Source organism: Columba livia, chromosome 18, assembly GCF_036013475.1.
Source record: "Columba livia isolate bColLiv1 breed racing homer chromosome 18, bColLiv1.pat.W.v2, whole genome shotgun sequence".
In the NCBI taxonomy this organism is placed as follows: Eukaryota; Metazoa; Chordata; class Aves; order Columbiformes; family Columbidae; genus Columba; species Columba livia.
The window spans coordinates 4,339,398-4,362,909 of NC_088619.1; the positions used below are offsets into that span (position 1 = coordinate 4,339,398).

The following is a 23,512-nucleotide window of genomic DNA, read 5'->3' on the forward strand; positions in this document are numbered from 1 at the left end:
TAAGGAGATGCGGTGTAGGGGGCTTGAGCTGCCAGGACCCCCCAGGCATTTCTGCTTGGCTGTAACATAGGGGAACCCCTCGCTGCCCCCCTAGTTGGCTTGTCGGAGTCAGAAGAACGGAAGGGAATTAAAGCCTTGGAGCAAATGTCCTGCTTGCACTGAGAGCCCATGGCCACCAGCCAAAATACCCTGGGTCTGTCCCCGCGGGGCAGCCACCCCCTTGCTCAGCACCGCCTTGTCCTCTTAGTCCCTGCAGCAGGACGAGCAGATCAAGTGCCTCCAGGCCAGCATCATGCAGCTCCAAAAGGACTATGAGAAGTTCAGCTCGGCCCTTGCAAACCTCCATCATGATCGCCAGCAGGAGCAGAATGACATCAAGGTGGGTGGCTGAAAGCCCCAAGCAGAGCCCAGGCTGGGACCCCAAGGGGTCTGTCCCCCTGCCACCCTGCTCGCAGCCCTGCACAGCTTCCCAGTGCCTTTCCTGGAGGTTTCTGATGGGGTGGGGAGGCAGGGGGTGCTCGGCTGGCCGGGGGGCAGCTCACGGGCTGCTGTCTGCCTTGGAAGGCTCTGTCCCAGGCCCTGGAGAGAATCAAGAAGCAGAAAGCAGACAAGGAGGAGCTGCTGGTGCTGGGAATCGATGAGGTACGGGCTCGAGGGGCCCTGGTGTTTTGGGCCAAGGGTGTTTTGGGCAGAGTGACAAACACCCCTTGTCCCTTGGGTGCTGGCTGGCAGAACCAGCCAGGTAGGGGGAGGATTTCCAGCCCGGCTGCAGGTCCCAAGCCAGGTCCCTCTGTCACTGCAAGTCCCTTCGGCTGGTGGGACCAACCCCACAGGGGTGATGGGGTGAACAGGGCCAAGTCTCCCACTCCTGTTGTCACTCCATCCTGTCTGCAACCACTCTCCTGTCTTTCCCCATTGCTAGAAAGCAGACAAAGACAAAGTCAGTCACAGCCAGTTTGAGGCGTGCGTGGAGCAGCTGAACAAGGTGATGGAGGAGGTGACGGTCCAGGAGAAGTTCTTGCACCGGTTCCAGCAAGAGCTCCAGAGGCAGATGGACTGCAAGGTGAGGGCTCGTCCCCTCCACGCAGCACTGGCACCCTGGGGGCCTGGCAGCCTAAGGCAGGATCCTTGCGAGGGTCCCCCCTCCCGGCTGTGCCCCCGGGGACCGCCATGTCCCATCCTGGGGTAGATGGCTGAGGGTGTCACCCGTCCACAGCTGGACCGCCGGGAGCTGGGGGCATTCCAGCAGCAGCAGGAGGAGCGGTGGAAGAGCCTCAGCGGGCAGCTCCAGGAGAAGGCGCTGAAGCCAGAGCGTGACAATGCCGCTGGGATTAGGAAGTGAGTGCGATGGGGACAGTGGTGGCTTTGGCAGTGCTGGCCCTGTTCCTGCTGGCTGTCCCGGCTCGTGCCGGTGTGGTACCTGGCGTGGACGCCATGTGGGCAGCGCCCCTGGGGATGCTGAGCAAGTGGCTGTGCCTTGTGCTCCTGCCAGCTGCAGCTTCGCAGCGATAGAGGCGGCACAATGAGGGGGCACGTGTGGGAGGAGCCCTCCTGAACCAGTCTTGGGGGGTGGGTGCAGAGGCTTTTTGTGGCTGGTGTGCAGGTGGGGCTGTGCCCCCCAGGAGCTCCCCAGCCCTTTTCTCCCCCCTCCAGGCAGCTGCTGCCTGGTTTCCATTGCCTGTCCTGTGACCGGCCCCTCAACATGCTGGCGCCTGGACCGTGAGTAACCGCCCCCTGAACAGGGAGCACCCCCCGACCCCTCCCTGGCGTCGAGTGACACATGGGGTGCCACCTGCCGGGCACCGAGCACCCCCATGTCCTGTCCCACAGGGAGCGGACGGGCGAGTGCAGATACCCCACTGTTCCGCGGAGCTGTGGGGGCCCACACACTGTCAGGCCCCCGCGCTTCCAGCCCCAACCGCCCAGCACCCCACGGCCATCCCAACCCAGTGCCCGCCGCCCCAACAAGGTAGGGATGGCAGAGGTGGGGAGGGGGATGCTGAGCCTGCGGGGGTGATCTGTGCCTCAGTTTCCCCGGGGTGAGCTGGCTGGGGGAGGGTTGCTGGGGGACGTGGAATGGGGCCCCGTGTTTGGGTCACACGCTCTCCCCTTCCCAGAAGGACGCGATGCATCTGTCGGGCCAGGACGGCACTGATGGGAACCAACCGAACAAGCAGCCGTCTGTAACGGAGAGCTCTGGGCTGCCCTCAAGGCAAAGGGGGACGCCAGACACCACAACCTCGAGCAGCCAGCCAAGTATGGCCCTGTCAGGGCACCGGGGGGCAGAGGACACCCCGCTGTCTGGGGGGACGGGTCTGTGCCCACAGCTGGGCAGGGTTGGACGGGGGTCTGGGGTCTGGGCTGGGCTGTGGGGGCAGCACTGGCTGCTGGGGCAGCCAGTCCTCATGATGGAGATGGAGGGAGCTGGGGCGACATGTGGGGTGGTGCTGGGCAGTGTGGGACAACAGCCTGTGTGCTTCAGGGTGGGGGCAGGACCCTGTTGGTGGGTGTCTGTGGCTGACCCTGCCCCTCGCCCCCAGGCACCGCCTCCCCGCTGCTGTTAGCCGTGCTGAAGTGCCAACCAGCCTCATCTCCCGGACGCCTCACCCAGGCACCGAAGCTGCTGCCACACCGCATTAAATCAGCGCCCTGACAGCCGGGCAGGACGGGGGTCCCGGCCCCGGTCCCACCGCCCCGGGCGCTGAGCAGGCAGCAGCTGCAATAAATGGCGATGGGCAACCAAGCGCCGGTGTGGTCTGAGTGTGGGTCCCTGGGGCAGGATGGCAGAAAGCCCCGCTGTGTTTGCTTTTTCAGGACAAAACTGAATGCTAAAAAGGCTCTTTGGGGGTGCCCAGAGGTGGATCCAGTGGTATCCAGGGTCCCCCCAGAGGGATCACGGGTAGCAAACCAGTGGGCACCAGGGCAGAGCCGGCAAAGGCCCATCCCGCACCCCGGGTGGGGCTGAGGTGCCCATGGGCTTCAGAAGCACCCCCTGGCACTAACTGGGGGGACGGGGTGAGGGGGCAACCAGGGGGCTGTGCAAGAAGCCGGGCTGCCTGTTGGTAACCGGAGGAGCAGCAGCAGGTGCCGAGCTGCAAGGCCGGGCAAGGCCGAGCTGTCACAGGAGCTCAGGATGACAACAGGTTGACCATGAGCCGGAAATGTCTCCTGTGGCCAAGAAGGTCGATGGTACCTGGGGTGCGTGAGGATGAGGAGGAGTGTGGCCAGCAGGTTGAGGGAGGTGAATCCTCCCCTTCTGCTGTGCACTCGTGAGGCTCCATCTGAGTTGTGTGTCCAGTTCTGGCACCCCACTTTAAGAAGGACAAGGAATTACTGGGGAGAGTCCAGCGGTGGGCTACAAGGATGCTGAAAGAAGCATCTTTCTGATGAGGAAAGGCTGAGAGAGCTGGGGCTGTTGAGCTGGAGAAGAGAAGCTGAGAGGGATCAGTATCTCAGGGTGGGTGTCAGAGGATGGACCAGACTCTCTCTGTTCAGTGGTGCCCAATGCCAGGGTGAGGGGCAACGGGCACAGACTGAGACACAGGAGGCTCCATGTGAACAGGAGCAGAAACTTGTTTGCTGGGAGGTGCCAGAGCCTGGCCCAGGCTGCCCAGAGCGGGTGTGGAGTCTCCTTCTCTGAGACATTCAAAGCCCTGGGACCCACCTGTGTGATCTGCTCTGTGACCCTGCGTGAGCAGGGGTTGGACCGGGGGCAGCGGAGCCGCCGGGGCTGGAGCGTCCGGCCCGATCCCGGGCCCACCAGGGACTCCATTTCCCAGCAACAGCGAGAGAAGAAGGGAAGGGAAGGGAAGGGAAGGGAAGGGAAGGGAAGGGAAGGGAAGGGAAGGGAAGGGAAGGGAAGGGAAGGGAAGGGAAGGGAAGGGAAGGGAAGGGAAGGGAAGGGAAGGGAAGGGAAGGGAAGGGAAGGGAAGGGAAGGGAAGGGAAGGGAAGGGAAGGGAAGGGAAGGGAAGGGAAGGGAAGGGAAGGGAAGGGAAGGGAAGGGAAGGGAAGAAGGATGAGCTGGAGCAGTGGTTGGTGCCACGGCGGCTGCTCCGTCCTGCAGCATCGCGGGAGGTGCTGTTCATCTCAGCGATTTGTGCATTTGGAGACTTCGGTTGAAGCCTTGAGCTACTGGAGAGTGTGCAGAGAAGAGCAAGAGAGCTGGTGAGGGGCTGGAGCACAAGTGTGATGGAGCGGCTGAGGGACCTGGGGGGTTCAGCTGGAGAACAGGAGCAGAGGGGAGACCTTCTGATCTCTGAACTGCCTGAAAGGAGCTTGGAGCCAGGGGGGGTCGGTCTCTGCTCCCCAGGAACAAGCACCAGGACCAGAGGAAACAGCCTCAAGTTGCGCCAAGGGAGGCTGAGGTTGGATCTGGGGAACAATTTCTTCCCCAAAGGGCTGTGGGGCATTGGAACAGGCTGCCCAGGGCAGTGCTGGAGTCACCATCCCTGGAGGGGTTTGACACGGGGTAGTGGTGGACTTGGTAGTGTGAGGTTTATGGTTGGACTCAATGATCTCGAGGGTCTTTTCCAACCAGAATAGTTCTGTGATTCCGGGTGTGTTTAAGGCTGAGCTGGAGCCTTGTTTTTGGGGGGCTTGGAGAGGGCAAAAAGCCAGGAGAGGGGAGTGGGTGGCTGGTGGGAGACGGGCTTCCAGGTACCGAGGATGGAGCAGAGCTCGGCAGCACCCGCTGCTGCAGCCCGGCCTTCCTGGGTGCGCTTCGGCTCCAGCGTCGTAGGAAGAGCCCTCAGCCAAAGCAATGGCCATGGGTGTTCCTGACGCTTCTCCCAGAGGCAGCAGCAGGATCTCGGCACAGGACTCAGGGCTCAGAGCGTTTCAAGTACCAAAATCCCCCCAGTCTCAGCCCCCGTGCGCTGCAGCCGCGGCCCCAGCACCAACCTCCCAAGGGAGAAGCAGTGCTGAGGCATCCGCAGCGCTCGCCCTGTGCCCGTCCTCATCCTCTTGCTTTCCAGGACAAGGACGACTGGGACTGGGATTTCCTGGGGACATCGAAACCCAGGTGGGTGAGGAGGGGGCAGCCAGGCGGGCTGGGGGTTGTGGGGCGAGGAGGCCCAGAAGGGGCTGAAGCTCCCGGGGGCACAGGCCATGGAACGATGGGGCTGTTGCTGCTAAAGTGCTGCAAGAAAAGAGAATCACCTCAGCTCTTTTGCTTGCGTCTTGTTTCCAGCCACAGGCTCAAGCTGCGAACCTTGAGCTCGTTTGACTTCTACAGAAAGCACGAGGATGCCATGACCCCGGCAGGGCTGGCGTTTCAACAGCGCCAGTGGGACAGTTGCGTTTCCTGGGTCTTCCATCAGCTCCTCAGTGAGAAATGGCCCGTGCGGGGGGGCTGGGGGAGCCGTGACGCAGCCCTGGGGGGAGGCACAGGGCCGGTGAACGAGCTGTGCCCGTGGGCTCCTGCTGGTCCCCGCACTGGTCTGGGAGCTGTTACAGCACAGCCTGGGCGCTTATGGAGCCGTCCTGCCCCAAACTAACAGCAGTCTGAGGAAACAACCTCTTAAACGCCCATTTTGAAGGAGCATTTTCAAATAACACTGAGACCCTTCACCACGGCGTGCTCCACCAGCCCTGGTGGGTGTGGGGGGGCCCTGGGGTTTGGATCTGCACCGTCTCACTATCGCTCTCTGTCACCCCTTTACAGATATGAGAGAGCCCGTGTTTGAATTTGTGCGGCCGCCTGTTTACCATCCTCCCCAGGTGAAGTTCCCACGCCACCAGCCCCTGAGGTACCTGGACAGGTACCGAGACAGCAAGGAGCCCACCTACGGCATTTACTAGGGCTGGGCCTCCCCTCGAGGTGCTCAGCTCTGCGCTGGCTGGAAGGGCTGGGCTTATCCTTCCTTGGAAAAATCATTAAATGAACCCAGATCAAGTATTCAGTGCTCCTTTCATTGAGCCTTTCCCTTCTATACTGCCCCAGGATGTGTTTTTGCAGAGCTAGAAGCTGACATGCATTTGTTCCTGTTAAAGGCAGCAACTCCTTTGCCATCCCAGCCCTCCAGGAACCGGGTCTTGGAGGAAAGCACCCAAACTGCAGCACAACCTGGCAGCAAAAACCACGGGGAAAATCCAGTTTTCCTCAAGCGCCCCAAATCCCTAACCCCAGCAACCTTTCCTGCTGACACTGCTGGGTTTCTGTGCTGTGTTCCCCAGAATAAGGCTCAAGGGAGCTGCTGGGGAAAATGGCAGCCAGAGGGGTTGGTGTCCCAATGCCTGACAACCTTTGCTGTTAAGCAGTTCCCCAGATCCAACCTCAACCTCCTCTGGTGCAACTTGAGGCCGTTTCCTCTGCTCCTGGCGCTTGTTCCTGGGGAGCAGAGCCCGACCCCCCCTGGCTCCAAGCTCCTTTCAGGCAGTTCAGAGATCAGAAGGTCTCCCCTCAGCTCCTGTTCTCCAGCTGAACCCCCAGGTCCTTCAGCCGCTCCATCGCACTTGTGCTCCAGCCCCTCACCAGCTCCTTTCTCTTCTCTCCACTCGCTCCAGCACCTCAAGGAATTTCTTGGCATGAGGGGCCCAAAACTGCCCCAAGTATTTGAGGTTTGGCTTCCCCAGTACCCAGTCCATGGGTCAGTCACTGCCCTGGTCCTGTTGTCCATGGGGCTGTGTGGTTCTGCAGGGGCTGGATGGGACAAATCCCCAACATTCGGTGTCAGGATGAGGCTTCCCGGGCTCAGGCCAGGTTGGGGTCACTCCGGGGAGGGTTTGTTGCCAGGAGCAGGCAGACAGGAGTGTGTCGGGGCTGTGATGCCAGGTACTGGGCAGGTCCCTTTGCAAACCCCACAGCGTCTGGTGGGAAAACAGAGATTGGAGAGGGGTTTGGGCCGTACCCAGTTCTTTGGTGTTTGATAAGCATTCGCCACGTCCAATGACCGGACTGAAATTCCTGATCATCTGGAGGATGAGCAGTTCCCGTCCACCCTCACGGGGAAGAGGCAACATCCCAGCTGGGGGGCACCAGCAGCTCCAGACCGTGGCAGCTCCGCAGAGGCCGTCTCGGGGCTTTTTTCAGTGCACCCTGGAGTTCGTGGTGGTTGTTTTTATTAGGGTGTCCAAAGCCCGTTTTAAGTTGTCTGAGAGCACCCCCTCCTGGGCATGGCAGAAAAGCACCGAGGAGAAAACTGAAGGAAGAGCTGCTGCTGGGTGTTCTGGGCCATCTTGCCTAAATCAGCGTCTTGAAGGTGGCTCTGCATCCTGCCAGGTGCCTGACAGGCGGTACGGAGACACCCAGAAGGAAAGGACACTGTTTTCCCACTCTGAAATCGGGCAGAGCAAACATGGGAGAAGATGGACGAGCTCGGGGACCTTTCCAGCTATGTGAGTTTATTTTGACAGTGTGGGACTTCTCCAGCCGAAGTGAAATTCCACAGTTCTCTCCAGGCTTAGCAGCTGCTCTGCACTGAAGTAGACACACACTTAGACAGCAGCCTTGACAAAGCCCATGCAGAAGGTTTCAGTGTTTTAAGCCAAGAGGCGTGTGGGCTTTCCAAAGAGGTTTGAAACTCCCCCGGGGGCAGCCGAGCCCCGGGCCCGCTGGGGACTCCATTTCCCAGCACCGGCGAGAGAAGGGCCGGGCCGGGCCGGGCCGGGAAGGGCCGGGCGGGGCCGCTGCGGGCGGGGCCGGGGCTGCCGTGAGCCCGGGGCCCGGGACGAGGCGGCCATGGCCACCAGCCCCGCGCGCGCTGGGGGCCTTGGGCGCGAGGGCGCCCCGTGTCGCGGCCACGGGACGCGGAGCGGCGGCGGTTGGTGCGGCCGGTGCGGTCGGTGCCGTTTGTGCGGTTGGTGCGGTCGCTGCGGTTGGTGCCGCGGCGGCTGCTCCGTCCTGCAGCATCGCGGGAGGCGCTGTTCATCCCGGCGACTTGTGCGTTTGGAGACTTCGGTTGACGCCTTGAGCTACTGGAGAGTGTGCAGAGAAGAGCAAGAGAGCTGGTGAGGGGCTGGAGCACAAGTGTGATGGGAGCGGCTGAGGGACCTGGGGGGAGACCTTCTGATCTCTGAACTGCCTGAAAGGAGCTTGGAGCCAGGGGGGTCGGGCTCTGCTCCCCAGGAACAAGCGATGGGATGAGAGGAAACGGCCTCAAGTTGCGCCAGGGGAGGTTGAGGTTGGATCTGGGGAACAATTTCTCCCCCAAAGGGCTGTGGGGCATTGGAACAGGCTGCCCAGGGCAGTGCTGGAGTCACCATCCCTGGAGGGGTTGGGCACGGGTAGTGGTGGACTTGGTAGTGTGAGGTTTATGGTTGGACTCTTTTCCAACCAGAATAGTTCTGTGATTCCGGGTGTGTTTAAGGCTGAGCTGGAGCCTGGTTTTTGGGGGGCTTGGAGAGGTCCGAGCAGCAGGGAGCCAGCCAGGGGGGCGGCAGAGGGACGTAGGTTGAACAGCAAGTGGGGAAATCCTCCTGTCCCTGCAGGTCGGCGTGTGGACGCGACCAAGGATCTTCGGTCCCCCCCTGGGGGTTGACATCGGAGGAATCTGCGGAGAGACCGTCTTGAGCAAGGGAAAGCCCGGCTCTTGCGATGGTGAGTGTGACGGGTGCTCAGGCAGGCCCGGGAAATGCCCAGTGCTGCCCTGGCACTGGTTGGGAGGCACGAGCCGTCCCGAGGGCTGGGGGCTTCTGCCCAGCTGGCAGGCAGGAGGGGCTGAGCCCCCTGGTGTCACTGAAGGGGTCACATCTCGCTGCTCCCCCGGGCTTTCAGCTGCCATTTCCCAAGCAGCGCGGGCGGGACGAGGGCGTTGCTGGTGCTGCTGGGTTCTCGGGAGAAACCTGCCTCTGGCTTGAGTGTGCTGACAAAGTCCAGCTCAGGCTCGCTTGGTTTTCTAATGAGGGAATATGTCTTTCTCCACAGGCTACGCAAGCCAAGAGAGGTTTAAGTGGTAAGTACACTGGCCTGGTCTCCTTTCACTGTGCGTAGGTGCTTTGGTCTGCTGGGAACGCCTGGGGTGGAGGAGGGGGACACTGGGATGAGGTGGCAGCCCTGGCTACCGCAATGGTCACCATCTGTGTGTGGAAGGTGCAGCTCAGGGCATCGTGCCATTCCTGACCCAAAGATATTCACCTGCCTCTCCAATCAAAGGGATTTACTTCCTGGGTTCCTGTATTCTGTGGTTGTAGGTTTTCCCAAATCTGGGGGAGAATATATGCATTTATTTCAGTTCTTCCCCTCCCCTGCTCCCTAACTGCTGGTTTAGAGGCCTCTTGCTGCCCTTGACACTGGGAGCTTCTCTGCACCAGCTCGATGAGCTCACCTGCCTCAGCACCTTGACTTTGTCTTGTTTCAGGCTCTATGGATGACACCCTTGAGGACCTTTGGAGATATGATGGTAAAACGAAGCTTCTCTGCAGCTGCAAGGGCAGCATCGTGGTCCTGGTCCTCCCTTCCTGGGAGCAGGAGCTGCTGGTGCAACAGCCCTTGATGCGCGAGGGGCTCCAGTTGTGAGGGGGAGGCAGCGGGGAGCAGAGGGGAGAGCCGGGTGCCCAGAGCCAGAGGCCACTCAGTAGGTTGGCCGTCGGTCTGGGGAGGCGAAGGGAAGTTTGTCCATGATTAAAAGCCTCTGTGGTCCTTGAGAAGCCGACAAATCCCCCCGTGGAGCGCCCAGGCGGGGGCTATGCCCGTGTCCATCATCCTGATCTCTCCCTGTATGTTTCCAGTTGAACCCCGTTGTACAGCCGGTGGGAGAGCCTTGAAGACCAGCATGCGGGTCACCAAGGAGTGAGTGCCTTTCAGATCTCTGCGTGCTCCCCACGTCCTCCTGACCTGCCCCGTCCTCAGCTTGTACACTCGCTCTCTGCCCCGACAGGTTGCCTGCGGAGGTTTGCAATGTCCCTGGAGAGGACAAGGCAGCTGCAGCGGTGAGCCCTGATGTGGGGAGAGAACCTGGATGTCCTGAGGGCTGGGGCTGAGGTGTCTGGCATCACTGGCAGGGGCAAAAAGCCAGGAGAGGGGAGTGGGTGGCTGGTGGGAGAGGGGCTTCCAGGTACCGAGGATGGAGCAGAGCCCGGCAGCACCCGCTGCTGCAGCCCGGCCTTCCTGGGTGCGCTTCGGCTCCAGCGTCGTAGGAAGAGCCCTCAGCCAAAGCAATGGCCATGGGTGTTCCTGACGCTTCTCCCAGAGGCAGCAGCAGGATCTCGGCATAGGACTCAGGGCTCAGAGCGTTTCAAGTACCAAAATCCCCCCCGTCTCAGCCCCCGTGCACTGCAGCCGCGGCCCCAGCACCAGCCTCCCAAGGGAGAAGCAGTGCTGAGGCATCCGCAGCGCTCGCCCTGTGCCCGTCCTCATCCTCTTGCTTTCCAGGACAAGGACGACTGGGACTGGGATTTCCTGGGGACATCGAAACCCAGTTCTGGCCCAGGGAAGATGCCCGTGAAACGTGGCACTGAGCGCAGCTCTGAGACAACAGCAGAACAGAGCAGCAGGAAAGGTAAGCAGGTTGCTGGATGCCTCCTCCTTGTAGGAAAGGAATCGGCAGCCTGGCTGAGTGTGTGTGAGGTCCCAGCTGATGAAATGGAAAGCCACCCAGTCCCATCTCTGATTAAGCAGTGCGGTCGTTCCTAGAGCAGCTTGATAATGGGGTTGGCTGTGCCACAGCTCAGGGAGTGCCCCAGGTTACAGAACTGGCCTTTCCTTTCCGGGAAGGGAGGCTCAGATCTTCCCTTGGGCCTCACCCGGCCTGTTGTGCACGGTGCCAAAGGAGAACGAGTTTTTGGGGTCGGGATTTGGGTGGCTGTAGCATCCCCAGTCCACGGCAAAGCCCAGCGGGGGCACGTCTGGGTGGGTCCCGGCTGCACTGGGCTGTGTTACAGGCACTCGCCCCTCTTGTTCCTGCAGTGGGGATGCTCATGGGTCTGATAGTCCCCTCAAATGGCCCTTCCCCCCATAAATCCACTCTGGACACCAGTAGCAGCCGGTGGGTTGTGGCAAGGGCCAGGGTGTGTTGGTAGAGCAGGGGCTTTGGGTGAAGAGGGGCAGGAACGATCCGATTGGAAACTTGCAAAGCTCAAGAAGCTCCTGGTGTTGCCAGAGCTGGAAACCCCAGTGTCAGTGACCCCCAGCCATGTCCCAGCAGTGGCTGCAGGGGCACAGGGCAGGCAGTGGCGCGTTGCCGCTTTGTCACTTGCTGTGAGGTTCAGTCACGGAAAAGACATTGAAAAAGGACTTTGTAAATGGTCCAGGGAGAGAAGAGCAGGCAGGGCTGCTTTGATCTCTTGTTGTTTAAAAACCAAACCCCACCCTGCTCAAACCTCCTCCCATGTGCCATCCCATCCCCAGAGCTGCCCCCACGCCAGACGCCCCTGCGCACCGTGGCCCCGGTCCAGAGGAGGAAGACGTCGATGTTCGAAGATGCTGAAGACGACGACCTGTTGGATGTGCTGAGATGTGGCAAAGGCCCAAAAAAAGAGTAAGGGCAGTGAGGAGGTGGTGGCAGTAACGCAGGGGGTGGGCTGCGCGTTGAGCTGGTGCCACCGTGCTGGGGGGGGATGCTGGAGCTTCTGCCCGTGGGTCCCAGCAAGGGGCAAGAGCAGCTGGTTTGGCAGAGAAGAGCCAGAGCAGCCTGGCCAGGCTGTGTGAGGAGGGACAGCCCTGCCTCTGCGAGAAACCATTTGCCACCGTGTCCCCACAGAGAGGAGCTCCGGCCAGCGCGCTCCACGCTGGACGACTTGTTCGGACGAGGCTCCGCGGCCAAAGTCCTGGAAAAGCCAGGTACGGGAGAGCATAGGGAGTTCAAAGTGGATAAAAAGTCCCAGAAGCAGCCAGGTGAGCGCAGCCAGGGACGCTGGGCAGGTCTGCAGAGGTGACAGCATTGGCTTGGGCTAGCGAGCTTGATTTCTCGTGGCCTTGCAGGGGAAATGCCCTTTCTGTCGGGTGAGCAGGGCGGTCCAGGGGCTCTGGGTCAGCGCGGGAAGGCGGCTCATGCACAAGTGTTGTGCTCTGCCCTCGAGGCAGCCTGGCAGGGGGAGGAGGAGGAGGGGAGGGCTGGTGTCTTTGCAGCAGCTGCTCCTCTGGGCGCTGACTCAAGGCTCCTTGTCTGAACAGAGGAGGAAGAGCGCGGGGACAAGAAGGAGCTTGTCTTCGGAGAGTACAAGCCCTCGATGGGCTCCAGGCCCGCGGTCCAGCCGGCGATGGGGCAGTTGGTGAGGTACGGTGCTGTGCGTGTGTCTGGAGCGTCGCTGTCCCTGCGGGGGAGCAGGCAGGTCCCCGGGTCCCCTGGCAGGCAGGTCTGCAACTGCTTCTCCTTCCTCAGGTTTTCTGCCAACAGCAGCAGCGAAACAAACCCAGAGCCCCGCTCCACACCTCGTCCTCCCCGCAGACGGAACCCCGTGCGAAGGAGAAGGGCCGGAGACGACTGGCTGGGCTGGGAGGATGAGGATTTCATGGACCCCGCCAGCCAGCTCGGGGCTGCAGAGGAGGCAGCACCTAAACCCGACCCAATGGACTGGCTGATCGATGCCTTGGCTCGCAGGAGAGCCGAAGAACAGGCCAAGGCACAGGAGACAAAGGCCGAGACCACGGAGACTCAGGAGAAGAAAGCCAAGCGCTCAGAGACTGAGGAGAAAAAGGCCGAGCCCTCGGAGGCCCAAGAGAAAAAGAACGAACCCTCAGAGGCCCAAGACACAACGGCCGAGCCCTCAGAGACCGCGGGCGAAGGGCCGGGTCCCCGCTCTCCCGGCAGGTAAAGGCCCGGTCAATGGCCGCAGCGCTGCCGTCTGCTCCACGTGTGGCTGCTGCAGCAGCAGCTCTCAGCAGCGCTTGCCTCAGATTGACCCAATTCGTGTTAAGCACTTTCTCGTATCCAGTTGGGGTAATGCCGCGGGTCTTTGTCCCGCTGATCCAGCCCGCAGTCCCGTTCCCCTCGGCAGGTTCAGACTTGTGCCGTCCCAATGGGGCTCAGAAGGGAATTGCAGCCCCAGTGCCTGGAGCAGTGGGCGGGGGGTGCGAGCTGGGGGTGCCCGGGGAAGGGGGCTCATGCAGCCAGGGGAGCACCAGGGACGGAGCTGTTGGCGTCTCTGCTCCCTCGGCAGCCAAAAGGCTGAATCCTGCCGCAGGCGAGCGGGACGGAGGCTTCACCTGCGAGGCAGGAACTGGCGTTGGGGAGGGATCTTGTCTTTCGTGGCCTCCTCGGCTTGACCACTTTGGGTGCTTTTTGCTTGCAGCCAGCTGGCCGCCTCCCCAGCAGCATCGGACTGTCGGGCAGAGCTGCTGAGCGCCCAGGCCCGTGTGGCAGAGCTGGAGAGCCAGGTGAGCCCCAGCGCCTGCTGGATGGGGGCCATGGGCGACCCAGGGGGAGGAGAAGGGGCCAGGTCTGCTCCAAACAGCATCAGGGTGATGGGAGAGAGGAGGAACCTCCCTGTGCAGAGATGCCAACAACGGCCATCGAGTGCTGCCGTGGGGGTTCTGTCCCCGAGCCAGCATCCGAACCTTCTCCTGGGTGCCCGGCAGGTCCGGATGCTGGAGAAGGAGCGGGCGCAGCAGAAAGTGTTATTGGAGAGTGCCCAGCGGCAGCACCAGGAGCACCTGGATGTCCAGGAGAGCAGCCACAGGTACCGGGCTCTGGCCTGTGCTCCCCTCCTCCGGCAGGTCCTTGCCCACAGCCCCGTCCATCTCCCCTGGGGGGACAGTGCTGGGGCGCGTCCCAAATCCAGCCCTGAGTGGGTGACAAGCAGAGGGGTCTGTCCCTTTGCCAGCACGTCCCCAAGCAGGGCACCGCACTGGGCAGCAGCAGAGGGTTCAGGGCTCAGAATGCAGAGAGCGAAGCTGCCCCTGCCTCAGTTTCCCCACGCACACAGCAACACCGATCTGCTGCTAAATCCCCATGTGCCCTTTGGGTGCACAGTGCCGCGTGCTGCAAGGAAAGCAACACTCGTTCGGTGCCGTGACCCCTTACGGGCTCTCTCCCGGCAGGACCTCGGTGAACGTAATGAAGGACAACTATGAGCAGCAGGTGGAGATGCTGCGGCGGCAGAACGAGCAGCTGGTGGCTCAGCTGCGGCAGGAGCGGCAGGACACGGCGCGGGATCGGGCAGAGCTGCTGGCACAGCACCGGCTGGAGCTGCAGCAGCTGCGGGAGCAGCACCGGCTGGAGCTGCAGCAGCTGCGGGAGCTGCAGAGGTGAGAGCGGCACGAGCGGCACGTGGTGCCGGTGCCCCCGGTCTGGGTGAAGGAACCAGGGAACAGTTTGGGGAAACGGTGGAAGGAGAATGGAGAGTCCAGAAGCGCTGGGTTGAGGGCAGCCCAGTGGCTTTTGGAGTGGGGATTTGCTTTGCAGGCAGAGACAGGGAGATCTGGCTGGAGGCGTCATTCCGAGGGAATGCATTGCATTTTGAAAGATGCTGAAACCCATGTTTTCCCTCTCCCAGATCCCTTTTATTCAGAACAGTGAGTTGCTGATGTCCACACAGTTTGGGTCAATAAGAAGTCTGGTTTTGGTAGAGAAGCCCATAACCCCCAGATGTGGTCCATCCCAGATGAGGATGGCAGTCCGTGGGATACCCCTGCCAGCTCAGCTCCTGGGACCTGGTTCTCAGCCCCACGACTGAGCCTCTTGCGTGGTGCCCGTCACGGGGAGCACCAGTTTGTAACAGCCCGTGGTGGGCTCCTTCCCCATGTCCTGCAGGGAGTCTGTCGAGGAACTGCGCAAGAAACACGAGGAGCAGCTCCAGCACATCAAGTGGCTGAAAGAGAGAGAGATGGATGTGCTGACCGGCACCATTTCACACATGAGGTACCGACAGCCGGTGTCGTGTCCCCACGTTGATCCCTGGCCGCGGTGTTCCCTGACCTCTGGGGAACCAGGCCCGGAGCACGGGAGGAACAGGGGCCATCCTCTCTCCCACCCGCTGCCCTCAGGGATGCTGAGCTGTTGTTTAGGATCTGTCCTTGCTCCCTGAAACAGCAGCTGCATCTTCCTACTGCTCTGCTCTGATCCCGAGAGGTTCGGGGCAGGGCTGCCCGGCCCATGGCCCGGCACACGTCCCCCTCTCCTTCACAGTGAGACAAAGTGTGTCCCCCAGGGTGACCCTCCCCTGGCTCCTCTGCACAGGTCTCTGGACAGCATCATTGAGAGGATGGAGAAGTTCTCCAGTGACCTGCAGAACGTGTGCAGGAGGAGCATGGAGGAGGAGCAGAGCCGTGTCCAGGAGCTGGTGGCCAACACGCAGGCCAGGCTGGGCGAGCAGACTTGGCTGCTGGAGCAGGTGAGCCCACGCTGTGTCCTCTGCCCGGGCCAGGCTCCTGGCTGGGTCCGGGGCGTTTCTCTGGCCCACTGGAGGTCCCTGGCCTGGAGCCCGTGAATGGCGTCTGGCCCTGCAGCATCTGGCAGGCTCACGGGTGGGTCCTGCTCAGCGGGGAGACGTTCAGCGCTGCCTGCTTGTGACAGAGATGTCACTCAGGGTGGTGAGAATGGGGGTGTCCCAGGAACAGGCTCCACCAGCCCCTTTCAGCTGCTGACTGAAGCGTCAGTTGCCTCTGTCTCTCCCCGTTACCCGTGAGGAGTTTGGGCAGCCAGAGCAGGCGCAGCCGCCTCTGTTGTGAGTCTGGGGAGAGGAAAGCCCCACGGTGGGTGAGGCAAAACCTCCCTGTGCCATGGGGATGTGTCTAGAGCCGGTTCTGCTCTCCACGGGGCTGTCCAGAGGGGACATGTGGCACAGACAGTGTGGCAGAGCTGCATTTTTCAGGGCTGCCAGGGTGGCAAAGGACCACTCAGGCTGGGTATTTCCAGTGCCGAGGAACTGCCGTGTGGTGAGCGTGTTTGAGGGTGTGCAGCACGGTGAGGGGCTCCATCCGTTCTGGGCAAGGAGTGTGTGTGTGTGTCCGGTCCCAGCTCTGCCAGCCCTGCTCCCCACAGGCGGGTGGGTGGGTGAGGGCTGTGCTGGAGCACCGGGGACTGTTGCTCTGCACCCAAAGCGGCCACACGAGGAGCTCAACAGGGGCTCTGCCTCCCCTTGGGAAGACGGGAGATGGTGTCCAGGATGGGGCAGGTGATGCATCAGTTTCCCCCATGCCCACCCTAGGAGCGGGCAGAGCTGAAGATCCAGCGCCAGGAGCTGAAAGCCAAGGAGGAGCAGCTGGCGAGAGACAGGCAGAGGCTGGACGAGGCCTGGCAAGAAATGCGGCTGGAGAAGGAGAAGGTGATCGGGGCCATGCAACCTGTCCAGAAGCAGCAGGAGATGATTAGAAGCACAAAGGAGGTATGTGGAGCATCTGTGCCACGGTTCGCAGCCGTGCATGGGCCCTCAGCACAAGCCAGGGTCTCACACCCCTCCTGAAGTTGTGAATCCTGTGCCGGGAGGGGAACAAGGGGACGCCCAGAGGAGCCCCAGCGCAGGGCAGCGAGGGTCCCTGTCCCCAACCTCCCCACCCGCTCTGCCTTGCAGCTCTTGGCCCAGAAGCATGCAGAGGGGGAGCGAGCCCTGGGGGAGGCACGCAGGATGCAGTCCGAGTTCTGGGACAAGCTGCAGGTCCTGCAGCAGCAGGAGGAGCAGCTGAAGCAGCGGGAGGAGCAGCTGAGGCAGGAGAAGGAGCAGCTGAGGCAGGAGAAGGAGCAGCTGAAGCAGCAGAAGGAGCAGCTGAGGCAGGAGAAGGAGCAGCTGAAGCAGTTGCAGGAGCAGATGAATCAGCAACAGGAGCAGATGAAGCAACAGCTGGAGCAGATGAAGCAGCAGCCAGAGCAGCTGAAGCAGCAGCTGCAGCAGCTGAAGCAGGAACAGGAGCAGCTGAAGCAGGAAAAGGCCTCCGTATCTTCCATGTTCAGTGCCCAGATGCAGCTGCTGAAGTTCCAGGCCCAGCAGGTGAGGTGGGGGGAGAGCGGGGCTGGAAGGGGCTGCGGAGCCGCTGGGGGAGCTGGGCTGGCGGAACCCGATGGGGCCCTGAGAGCCGGGGGGTCTCCTGAGATCATGGCTGAGCCCTGGGCTGGGCCGGGTGGGCTCGAAGAAGCCGCGGGCAGCCAGAGCAGTGACACCAGAGACAAGGAGAGGGGGATGCTCGCAGCTTGTCTCAGGCTGGCTCCACGTCCAACCCGAGATGGACATCGTCCTTGGCTCGGAGGGGTTGCCCTCTGCTCAGCCCGTCCCTGGGTGGGAGACGCCGGCTCTGCTGGACTCTGGCTTTGTGGTGTCCCCATTCTGTGCCGTCGGGTCCCCGCTGGGTCTTTCCCCAGGCAGGGACGCTCTTGGAGGCTTCCCCCATGGGTCTTGCTCAGGCTGCGAGGTTCTGGGCTCTGGAGGAGCACAGGGAGGGGTCCCCTTCACGGGGGACATGGCACGAGGGAGGCTTTGGGATGCTTCTCTTGTTGGTGAGCAACACCTTGGATTGTGACCCTGTTTCTGTGGCACTTTCTGGGATCCATCCCACACATCCTTCCTCTCTTCTCAGGGGAACAAAGAGTTAGAGACGCAGAGAATCTTCTTGGAGAACCTGAAGAAATTACGATACAACATTTCACGGCTGTCAACAACCCCTCCATCCTCCTCCTGTTCTGTGGACGATACCATTGAGTATACACATGCTTTAACAGGGGCCCTGAGGAAAGCATCTCCACCTGTGCAAGTAGTCAATCTGTCCTCCATTCTCCGGCCTCCCATTACTTTCAAGACCCTTTAATCAGGCTCTGCCCCAGTGTCCATTCTGTCAGCTCTGCTTCTGACATGACTTGTAATAACATCGGATGTGAGACTGTGGGTACGCGTTAGAGGCCTCAAGGACTTCAGGAGTTCGCTTGGACACATTAGCGAGGATGCTTAATAAAAAGAAAGGGAGGACTGTTGCAGAATAAGTTTACTCACTTAAATTCCTTTAGTTGTATTCTATGCTTTGACATATCGAGATAAGGACAGAGAAAAAACTGCCTGGAAGACAGAGGAAGAGAATCCAAGAAGAAACAACGAAGGCCCCAGACCCAAAATTACCACTGGACCAACAGGCTCGTGAAAGATGCGTGAAGAGCGGGTGCACAGACTGGGGGGGTTTACAAGCCCAAGTCTCTTTCGTCTCACGCTCCTCCTGCTGAGGGGCCCCACGTCCAGACTGTTTCTTTGCTGTTATGTGGTTATTTATGGAGATCCCGAGGAAAGCGCCCTGCAACACTTCACCTCTGCCCGCGTCCCGACCGTCCTCCCTTCTCTGGATGAAGAGAAGCCGCTACATTAATGTGGACTCTGGTAAAGTTACAAAGACGTACCCATCATTAACCCATGACGTGCTAAATGCTTTCTAACCAGCTGCAAAACGAGGGGATATTTTTCAAGTTTTAAATCCTTCTGCCTGACAAAGAGATCAGAAGATTAAGGAACACGTTGTTTAGAAGCAGAGCTTAGCTTATATTTGACTAGTAATTAATAGTAAGAAACTCATCCGTTATAACTCACTTCATACTAACCTTATGTTAGCTCACAGGAAAGAGATTGGGGAACCACCTGGTGATAATGTGAATAGAGAAACCTTGCTGACATAAACAGTCACCATTGTATAAATTAAATGATGAGGAAAAGTGGCCTCTGAATGAAACTCTGAATGATGCCTCGTTAACATTCTTCTTGAAGAGAGAAGGCAAGTGCAGTCAAGTGATGGAAGCTGATATGTTTTCCACTTTGCAAAAACAGAGTGGCAGGCAGAATGTGGTATTAACTTGCCACCCCAGGATCCAGCTGTGTTCACATTAAAAAGGGAGCAGAATAAAGCTCAGGAGAAGTTGAAACCATGTTGTTCAGCATGTAGAATAAGACAGAAAACTCCCCTGATGAGAGGGGAGGGTGAGATAGAAGACTGCGTGTCCCCACAGGGCGTGGAATTGAAGATGATGTGCCTTCAGCTTCCGAGCTGGTGAAACTGTGCAGAAAGAAGAGGAAAACATGGAAAAGAATCTGAGATTTTAGTTGAGACTGGAACATTTGATTTGGTTTTGAATCAGGAATTGATACCATTAGATGAAGATTTTGTACCTGTTATGGGAGCTACTGGCCAAGGAGACAAAGCTTTCTTCATCAGCCAATCCAACAGAAACTGGAAAACAAAATGCAATTCCTAAATTCTTATCTATGTCCAGATCTCCAAAACCGTTACGGAGACGAGCCTTAGGAAAACAATTGCAAGCAATAATAACATTCAAACAAGGTGAAGTGACAAAATGGAATTCCTAAGTTCTTATCTACGTTTGGGTCTCCAAAACCGTTACGGAGACAAGACTTAGGAAAACAATTGCAAGCAATAATAACATTCAAACAAGGTGAAGTGACAAAATGCAATTCCTAAGTTCTTACCTATGCCTGAGTCTCCAAAACCGTTACGGAGACAAGACTTAGGAAAACAATTGCAAGCTATAATAACATTCAAACAAGGTGAAGTGACATTCAAGATAAAAGAACAGCCACAGAAACCAAAGAAGACCATGTGCAATGCACTGCAAGTTTGCTAAATTGGGTGAGATGCAGTGGGTATCGAGCTTCCCAACAGAAAGCCCAGCTGATCCAGTGCCAAGTGACTTATCTGGGATTCGAGATCTCCGGAGAGCACCAGAGCTGGGGATGGAGCGACAAGAAGCTGTTTGCCGGACACCAGAACCTGCAGCGGTAAAAGAGCTCCGGGCGTTTCTTAGAATGACACCTTGGTGCAGACTTTGAGTTTATAATGATGGACTTTGAGTAAAGCCTTTCTATGAACCGTGAAACAAAAGGACTTCCAAGTTGAATTGGATAAGAGAAGCATCTGAGGGCATTTGCACAACTCAACAAAGAGCCTGGGTCTCCCAGATATCACCAAGCCATTGGAGTTATGCTCACACGAAAGGCAAAGCATTGCTCTGCGTGTTCTGGCACAGCAACTAAGAGCTCAGAACCGAGCGGCTGCTGCTTCCCTAAGCAATCAGATGAAGTGAGCCAAGGCTGGCCTGGATGTCGTGGAGCTGTGGCAGCTCTTGGACTCGCTGTACAGGAAGCTCCTGAGTTCACCATGGGACAGAAAGTGGCCCATACAGTCCCAACCGTACTGGAACAAAAAGGTACCCATGGGTTATCTGCCTCAAGATTCCTGAATACCAGGCAGTACTGGTGGAACTAGACGATGTGAATATTGTCGCTACCAACATTGTCACTGCAGCCCCTTTCCTCAGTGGGTCTGTTTCAGAGCCTGTGGTCCAGGATTGCTTGGAAACAGTGGGAGCTGTTTCCTCCAGCAGACGGGATTTAAAGGAACAGCCGCTGGAAGACGCTGAAGACTCCTGGTTCTCCGCTGGAAGCAGCTTTGTAAAGCAAGGAGTACATAGAGCTGGGGATGCCCTAACAACTACCCACGAGGTAATCGAAGCCAAACCTTTGCCTCCTGGGACTTCTGCCCGGACAGCTGCGCACACACGAGCTTTAGAATTATCCAAAGAGAAGAAGATTAATATTTGGACAGATTCCAAGTGTGCTTTGGGAGTGGTGCGTGCCCATGGAGCATTTGAAAAGGACCAAGTTTATTAACAGCACAAGAACAGATTAAATGAGATACTCCAGTTGGCGGAAGCTGTGCTGTTACTAGAAAAGTTGCCATCATGCATTTCAAGGAGCATCAAGAAGGAGACACTGATCAGGAAACTGGAAATAAACTGGCAGCTGATACTGCGAGACGAGCTGCTGGAAAGACAGAGAGAGCAATGAGAGTGATGCCTCTGAGCCCGGATGGCTGCCTCCTCGAACCAGCGTCAGTAAACCCTACCTTGCAGTGCATTAACAGAGACCTTCTCAGGTTGGCCAGAAGCATTCCCCTGCCCAACTAGTAACGCTAGAACAGTAACTAAAGCTTTGTTAAATGAGACCGTACCCCGACTTGGGGTACCCGCTGTGATGTCCTCTGCTAGGGGGCCCCGTTTTGTTGCACAGGTAGTGCCGCAAGTCAGTAAAGCATTAGAGATCGATTCGCAGTTGCAGACTCCCTACAAGCCTTAAGCAAGTGTGCAGGTAGAAAAGAAAATGAGTCACTTAATGGAACAGCCCATAAACAGAATTTGCCAGGAAGCTAACTGGAAGTAGAATCCAGCACTACCTTTAGCGCTGCTCAGAATGAGACGGAAGCCTCGAGCCAAGGAAAACTGAAGTCTTTTCTTTCAAGCCAATAGATGAAGTTTCTGTGAAAGCTTTTCCATGTCAGCCTTGAGAAGAGAAGTGGAATGGACTGCTCCAGCTGTTGCTGACGGCCTTTACCGCCATCAAGATTAAAGAACAACCCGCCTGGATTCACTGTTCAAGAGTGAAGAAAGCAGCAGATAAGAAACAGACGTTGGAACCAGTAGGACCTACCGCTTTCCAGTTCTCTCAGCGTTGATCTCAGTGACTCTAAAAGATTATGCTCTTTAATGCCTAAAGATCCAGTAGAAGCTGCTGTGGCTTGAACTTACCTGTCCTCTGTCAGAGGACAGCAGAGCGGGGACCCCAAATCGGGGTATGGTCTCATTTAACAAAGCTTTAGATACTTTTGCAGCTTTACTAGCTGGGCAGGGGATGCTTCTGGCCAACCTGAGAAGGTCTCTGTTAACACCAGCAAACCGCCTTTTCTAGGGAGTTTGGAGAAATCTAGTTGCTAATGTTGTCCTGCTACATTTCCTTTTCTAATTGTTCTCATTTGTACCATATTTATCATATTAAGATTGTTTTGCAGACACAGTTCACATTGCTGGGTCACTTGGTTCCAAATACTATATAAATTCACTCTTTCCTTTTAATTGGATATTGGGATAGAGCATCAGCTCCCCAGTGAGTTTACTGATGTTGGTTCGATAACATAACCATAATTTGGTTAACAATGTGTAAGGCTTCATTTTATTGATTCCTCTCCAATCCTGCACTAACTCTATAGCTTTACCGTCTAGTTTCTTTACTCGCATTCTATCAGCAGTCCAAACTGCAGGAAGTCACTTGTCCTTCTCTGGAGCCTCTGCTTCCTTCAGCTTTCCAGAAGACATCTTTGTGTTTTCCAGCACATCCTCCTTTCACCGCCCTGCAGAAACTCCTTGTGCCTCTTTGCCATCCCCAACACTGACGCCGTTCTCTTGGTCAGTAGGAACTCAAAGGAGAAGATAGTGATACTGCTCTGAGGACAAAAACAAGTAGTACTAATTAACCACATGCTGACAGTAGATGTTCTGCCCTTCTTTCCACTGCTCCTATTTTTGTAGCACTATCTCAAAGCATTTTGCAACTGTCAGTTATGGAGATTTGATGTGAAAACCAACAGGCGGTGGTGGCAGAAACTGGAAATTTGACCTGGAATGATGGAGTCAGTATTTGAGGGCAGAAATCAGTTGACCAAGGTCGTTGGGTCTTCATCGAGAACATGGAGAACTTGTGCAGCGACCTGCAGAACTGGGGGCTGTTGCTCTGCACACATCAGGGAAGTGTCTCCTCACCCTCCCCACTGGGCCTGGGGCCACGGTGCCCAAGGCCTGAAGCTTTTCTGACAGCTTCTCTCCCTGCCTTTCTCCCAGAGACCGCGCAGCAGCGGCTGAGCACGGCTCACCAGAGGAGATGGAGCGAACAGCCCCGCGAGGAGCTGCCCGACCGCCCTGTGACACCGCTGACCGCAGCCCAGGACCTCGGCGCCCCGACTGAGGGTCTCTCCAGCACCCTGGGTGAGGCTTCCACGCTCTGTGGGTGGGAAGGGACTTGCGGGGGGGCAGCTGCGCTTGTACCTGGGTCTCCGGAGGCTTGGGATGGTCCTGGGGGCTGGTTTAGTGCCCCTGTATATAAACCTCAGGTGTGAGTTGGCCTCCGCATCCTCTGCAGGGGCTCAGCGGAGCTCTCTGAGGCAGGGCAGTGCCCGGAGGGGGCAGGAGGGGAGAGGCAGGTGAGTTAAAGCCCGTTTGCCCTGGCTTTGTGGTGTCCCCATCCTGTGCCGTCAGGTCCCCGCTGGGTCTTTCCCCAGGCAGGGACGCTCTTGGAGGCTTCCCCCATGGGTCTTGCTCAGACTGCGAGGCTCTGGGCTCTGGAGGAGCACGGGGAGGGGTCCCCTTCACGGGGGACATGGCACGAGGGAGGCTTTGGGATGCTTCTCTTGTTGGTGAGCAACACCCTGGACTGTGACCCTGTGTCTGTGGCACTGCCTGGGATCCATCCCACACATGCTTCCTCTCTTCTCAGGGGGATGATTACTGAGAAAAGGAGAAGATCCTCTTGGAGCCCCTGAAGAAAGCGCCATACAACACTTCACGTCTGTCAGCATCCCGTCCGTCCTTCTGCCCTTCTCCGGACCACAATTTCTTTGAGGTTACGCAGTTATTTCTGGAGATCCCGAGGAAAGTGCCCTGTGCACTTCACCTCTACCAGCGTCCCGGCCGTCCTCCCTGCTCCTGGCCACCATTCTTAGAGGGTTTCTTAGAGAAATGGGTTTAAAAGCCCAAGTCTCTTTTGCCTTGTGTTCCCTCCCCCTGAGAGGCCCCCAGCCTGGACTGTTTCTCTGCTGTACCTTTTAAGTTGTTTTTAATCTCATAATTAAAGTATCTTTCTAAAGCGCAAACGTCTGAGACTCTGATA

At 58.2% G+C, this 23,512-nt stretch overlaps 2 protein-coding genes and 1 long non-coding RNA gene across 5 annotated transcripts; all 3 read left to right on the top strand.

Moving 5' to 3' along the window:
* The first annotated feature begins 57 nt into the window (after window positions 1–57).
* On the top strand, window positions 58–2,743 carry LOC135575752 (uncharacterized). Its single transcript, XM_065034586.1, has 6 exons — window positions 58–1,063; window positions 1,217–1,338; window positions 1,654–1,719; window positions 1,831–1,969; window positions 2,118–2,256; window positions 2,541–2,743. Exons 1-6 carry the CDS (start codon window positions 989–991, stop codon window positions 2,651–2,653), a joined length of 654 nt encoding a protein of 217 aa, XP_064890658.1. The 5' UTR covers window positions 58–988; the 3' UTR covers window positions 2,654–2,743.
* A 2,476-nt stretch (window positions 2,744–5,219) lies between these two features.
* On the top strand, window positions 5,220–5,897 carry LOC135575756 (uncharacterized). The gene is made up of 2 exons (XR_010467003.1): window positions 5,220–5,326; window positions 5,664–5,897. It is a non-coding gene; the product is annotated as an uncharacterized LOC135575756 (long non-coding RNA).
* Window positions 5,898–7,365: 1,468 nt separating this feature from the next.
* On the top strand, window positions 7,366–23,495 carry LOC135575743 (fas-binding factor 1 homolog). Of its 3 annotated transcripts, XM_065034557.1 has the most exons (20): window positions 7,366–7,948; window positions 8,429–8,537; window positions 8,865–8,892; window positions 9,298–9,339; window positions 9,668–9,728; window positions 9,817–10,437; window positions 11,286–11,415; window positions 11,638–11,717; window positions 12,051–12,153; window positions 12,259–12,687; window positions 13,169–13,253; window positions 13,455–13,555; window positions 13,917–14,123; window positions 14,629–14,736; window positions 15,055–15,208; window positions 16,025–16,201; window positions 16,388–16,801; window positions 17,385–21,425; window positions 22,218–22,611; window positions 23,120–23,495. In XM_065034557.1, the coding sequence occupies exons 6-18, from the start codon at window positions 9,879–9,881 to the stop codon at window positions 17,610–17,612; spliced, it is 2,775 nt and encodes a 924-aa protein (XP_064890629.1). In that variant the 5' UTR covers window positions 7,366–7,948; window positions 8,429–8,537; window positions 8,865–8,892; window positions 9,298–9,339; window positions 9,668–9,728; window positions 9,817–9,878; the 3' UTR covers window positions 17,613–21,425; window positions 22,218–22,611; window positions 23,120–23,495. The 3 variants fall into 3 exon arrangements, with proteins under 3 accessions (XP_064890629.1, XP_064890630.1, XP_064890631.1); XM_065034558.1 differs by lacking the exon at window positions 7,366–7,948 and having other exon boundaries at window positions 7,956–8,537; window positions 17,385–20,299; XM_065034559.1 differs by lacking the exon at window positions 7,366–7,948 and having other exon boundaries at window positions 7,956–8,537; window positions 17,385–18,169.
* Window positions 23,496–23,512: the final 17 nt, after the last annotated feature.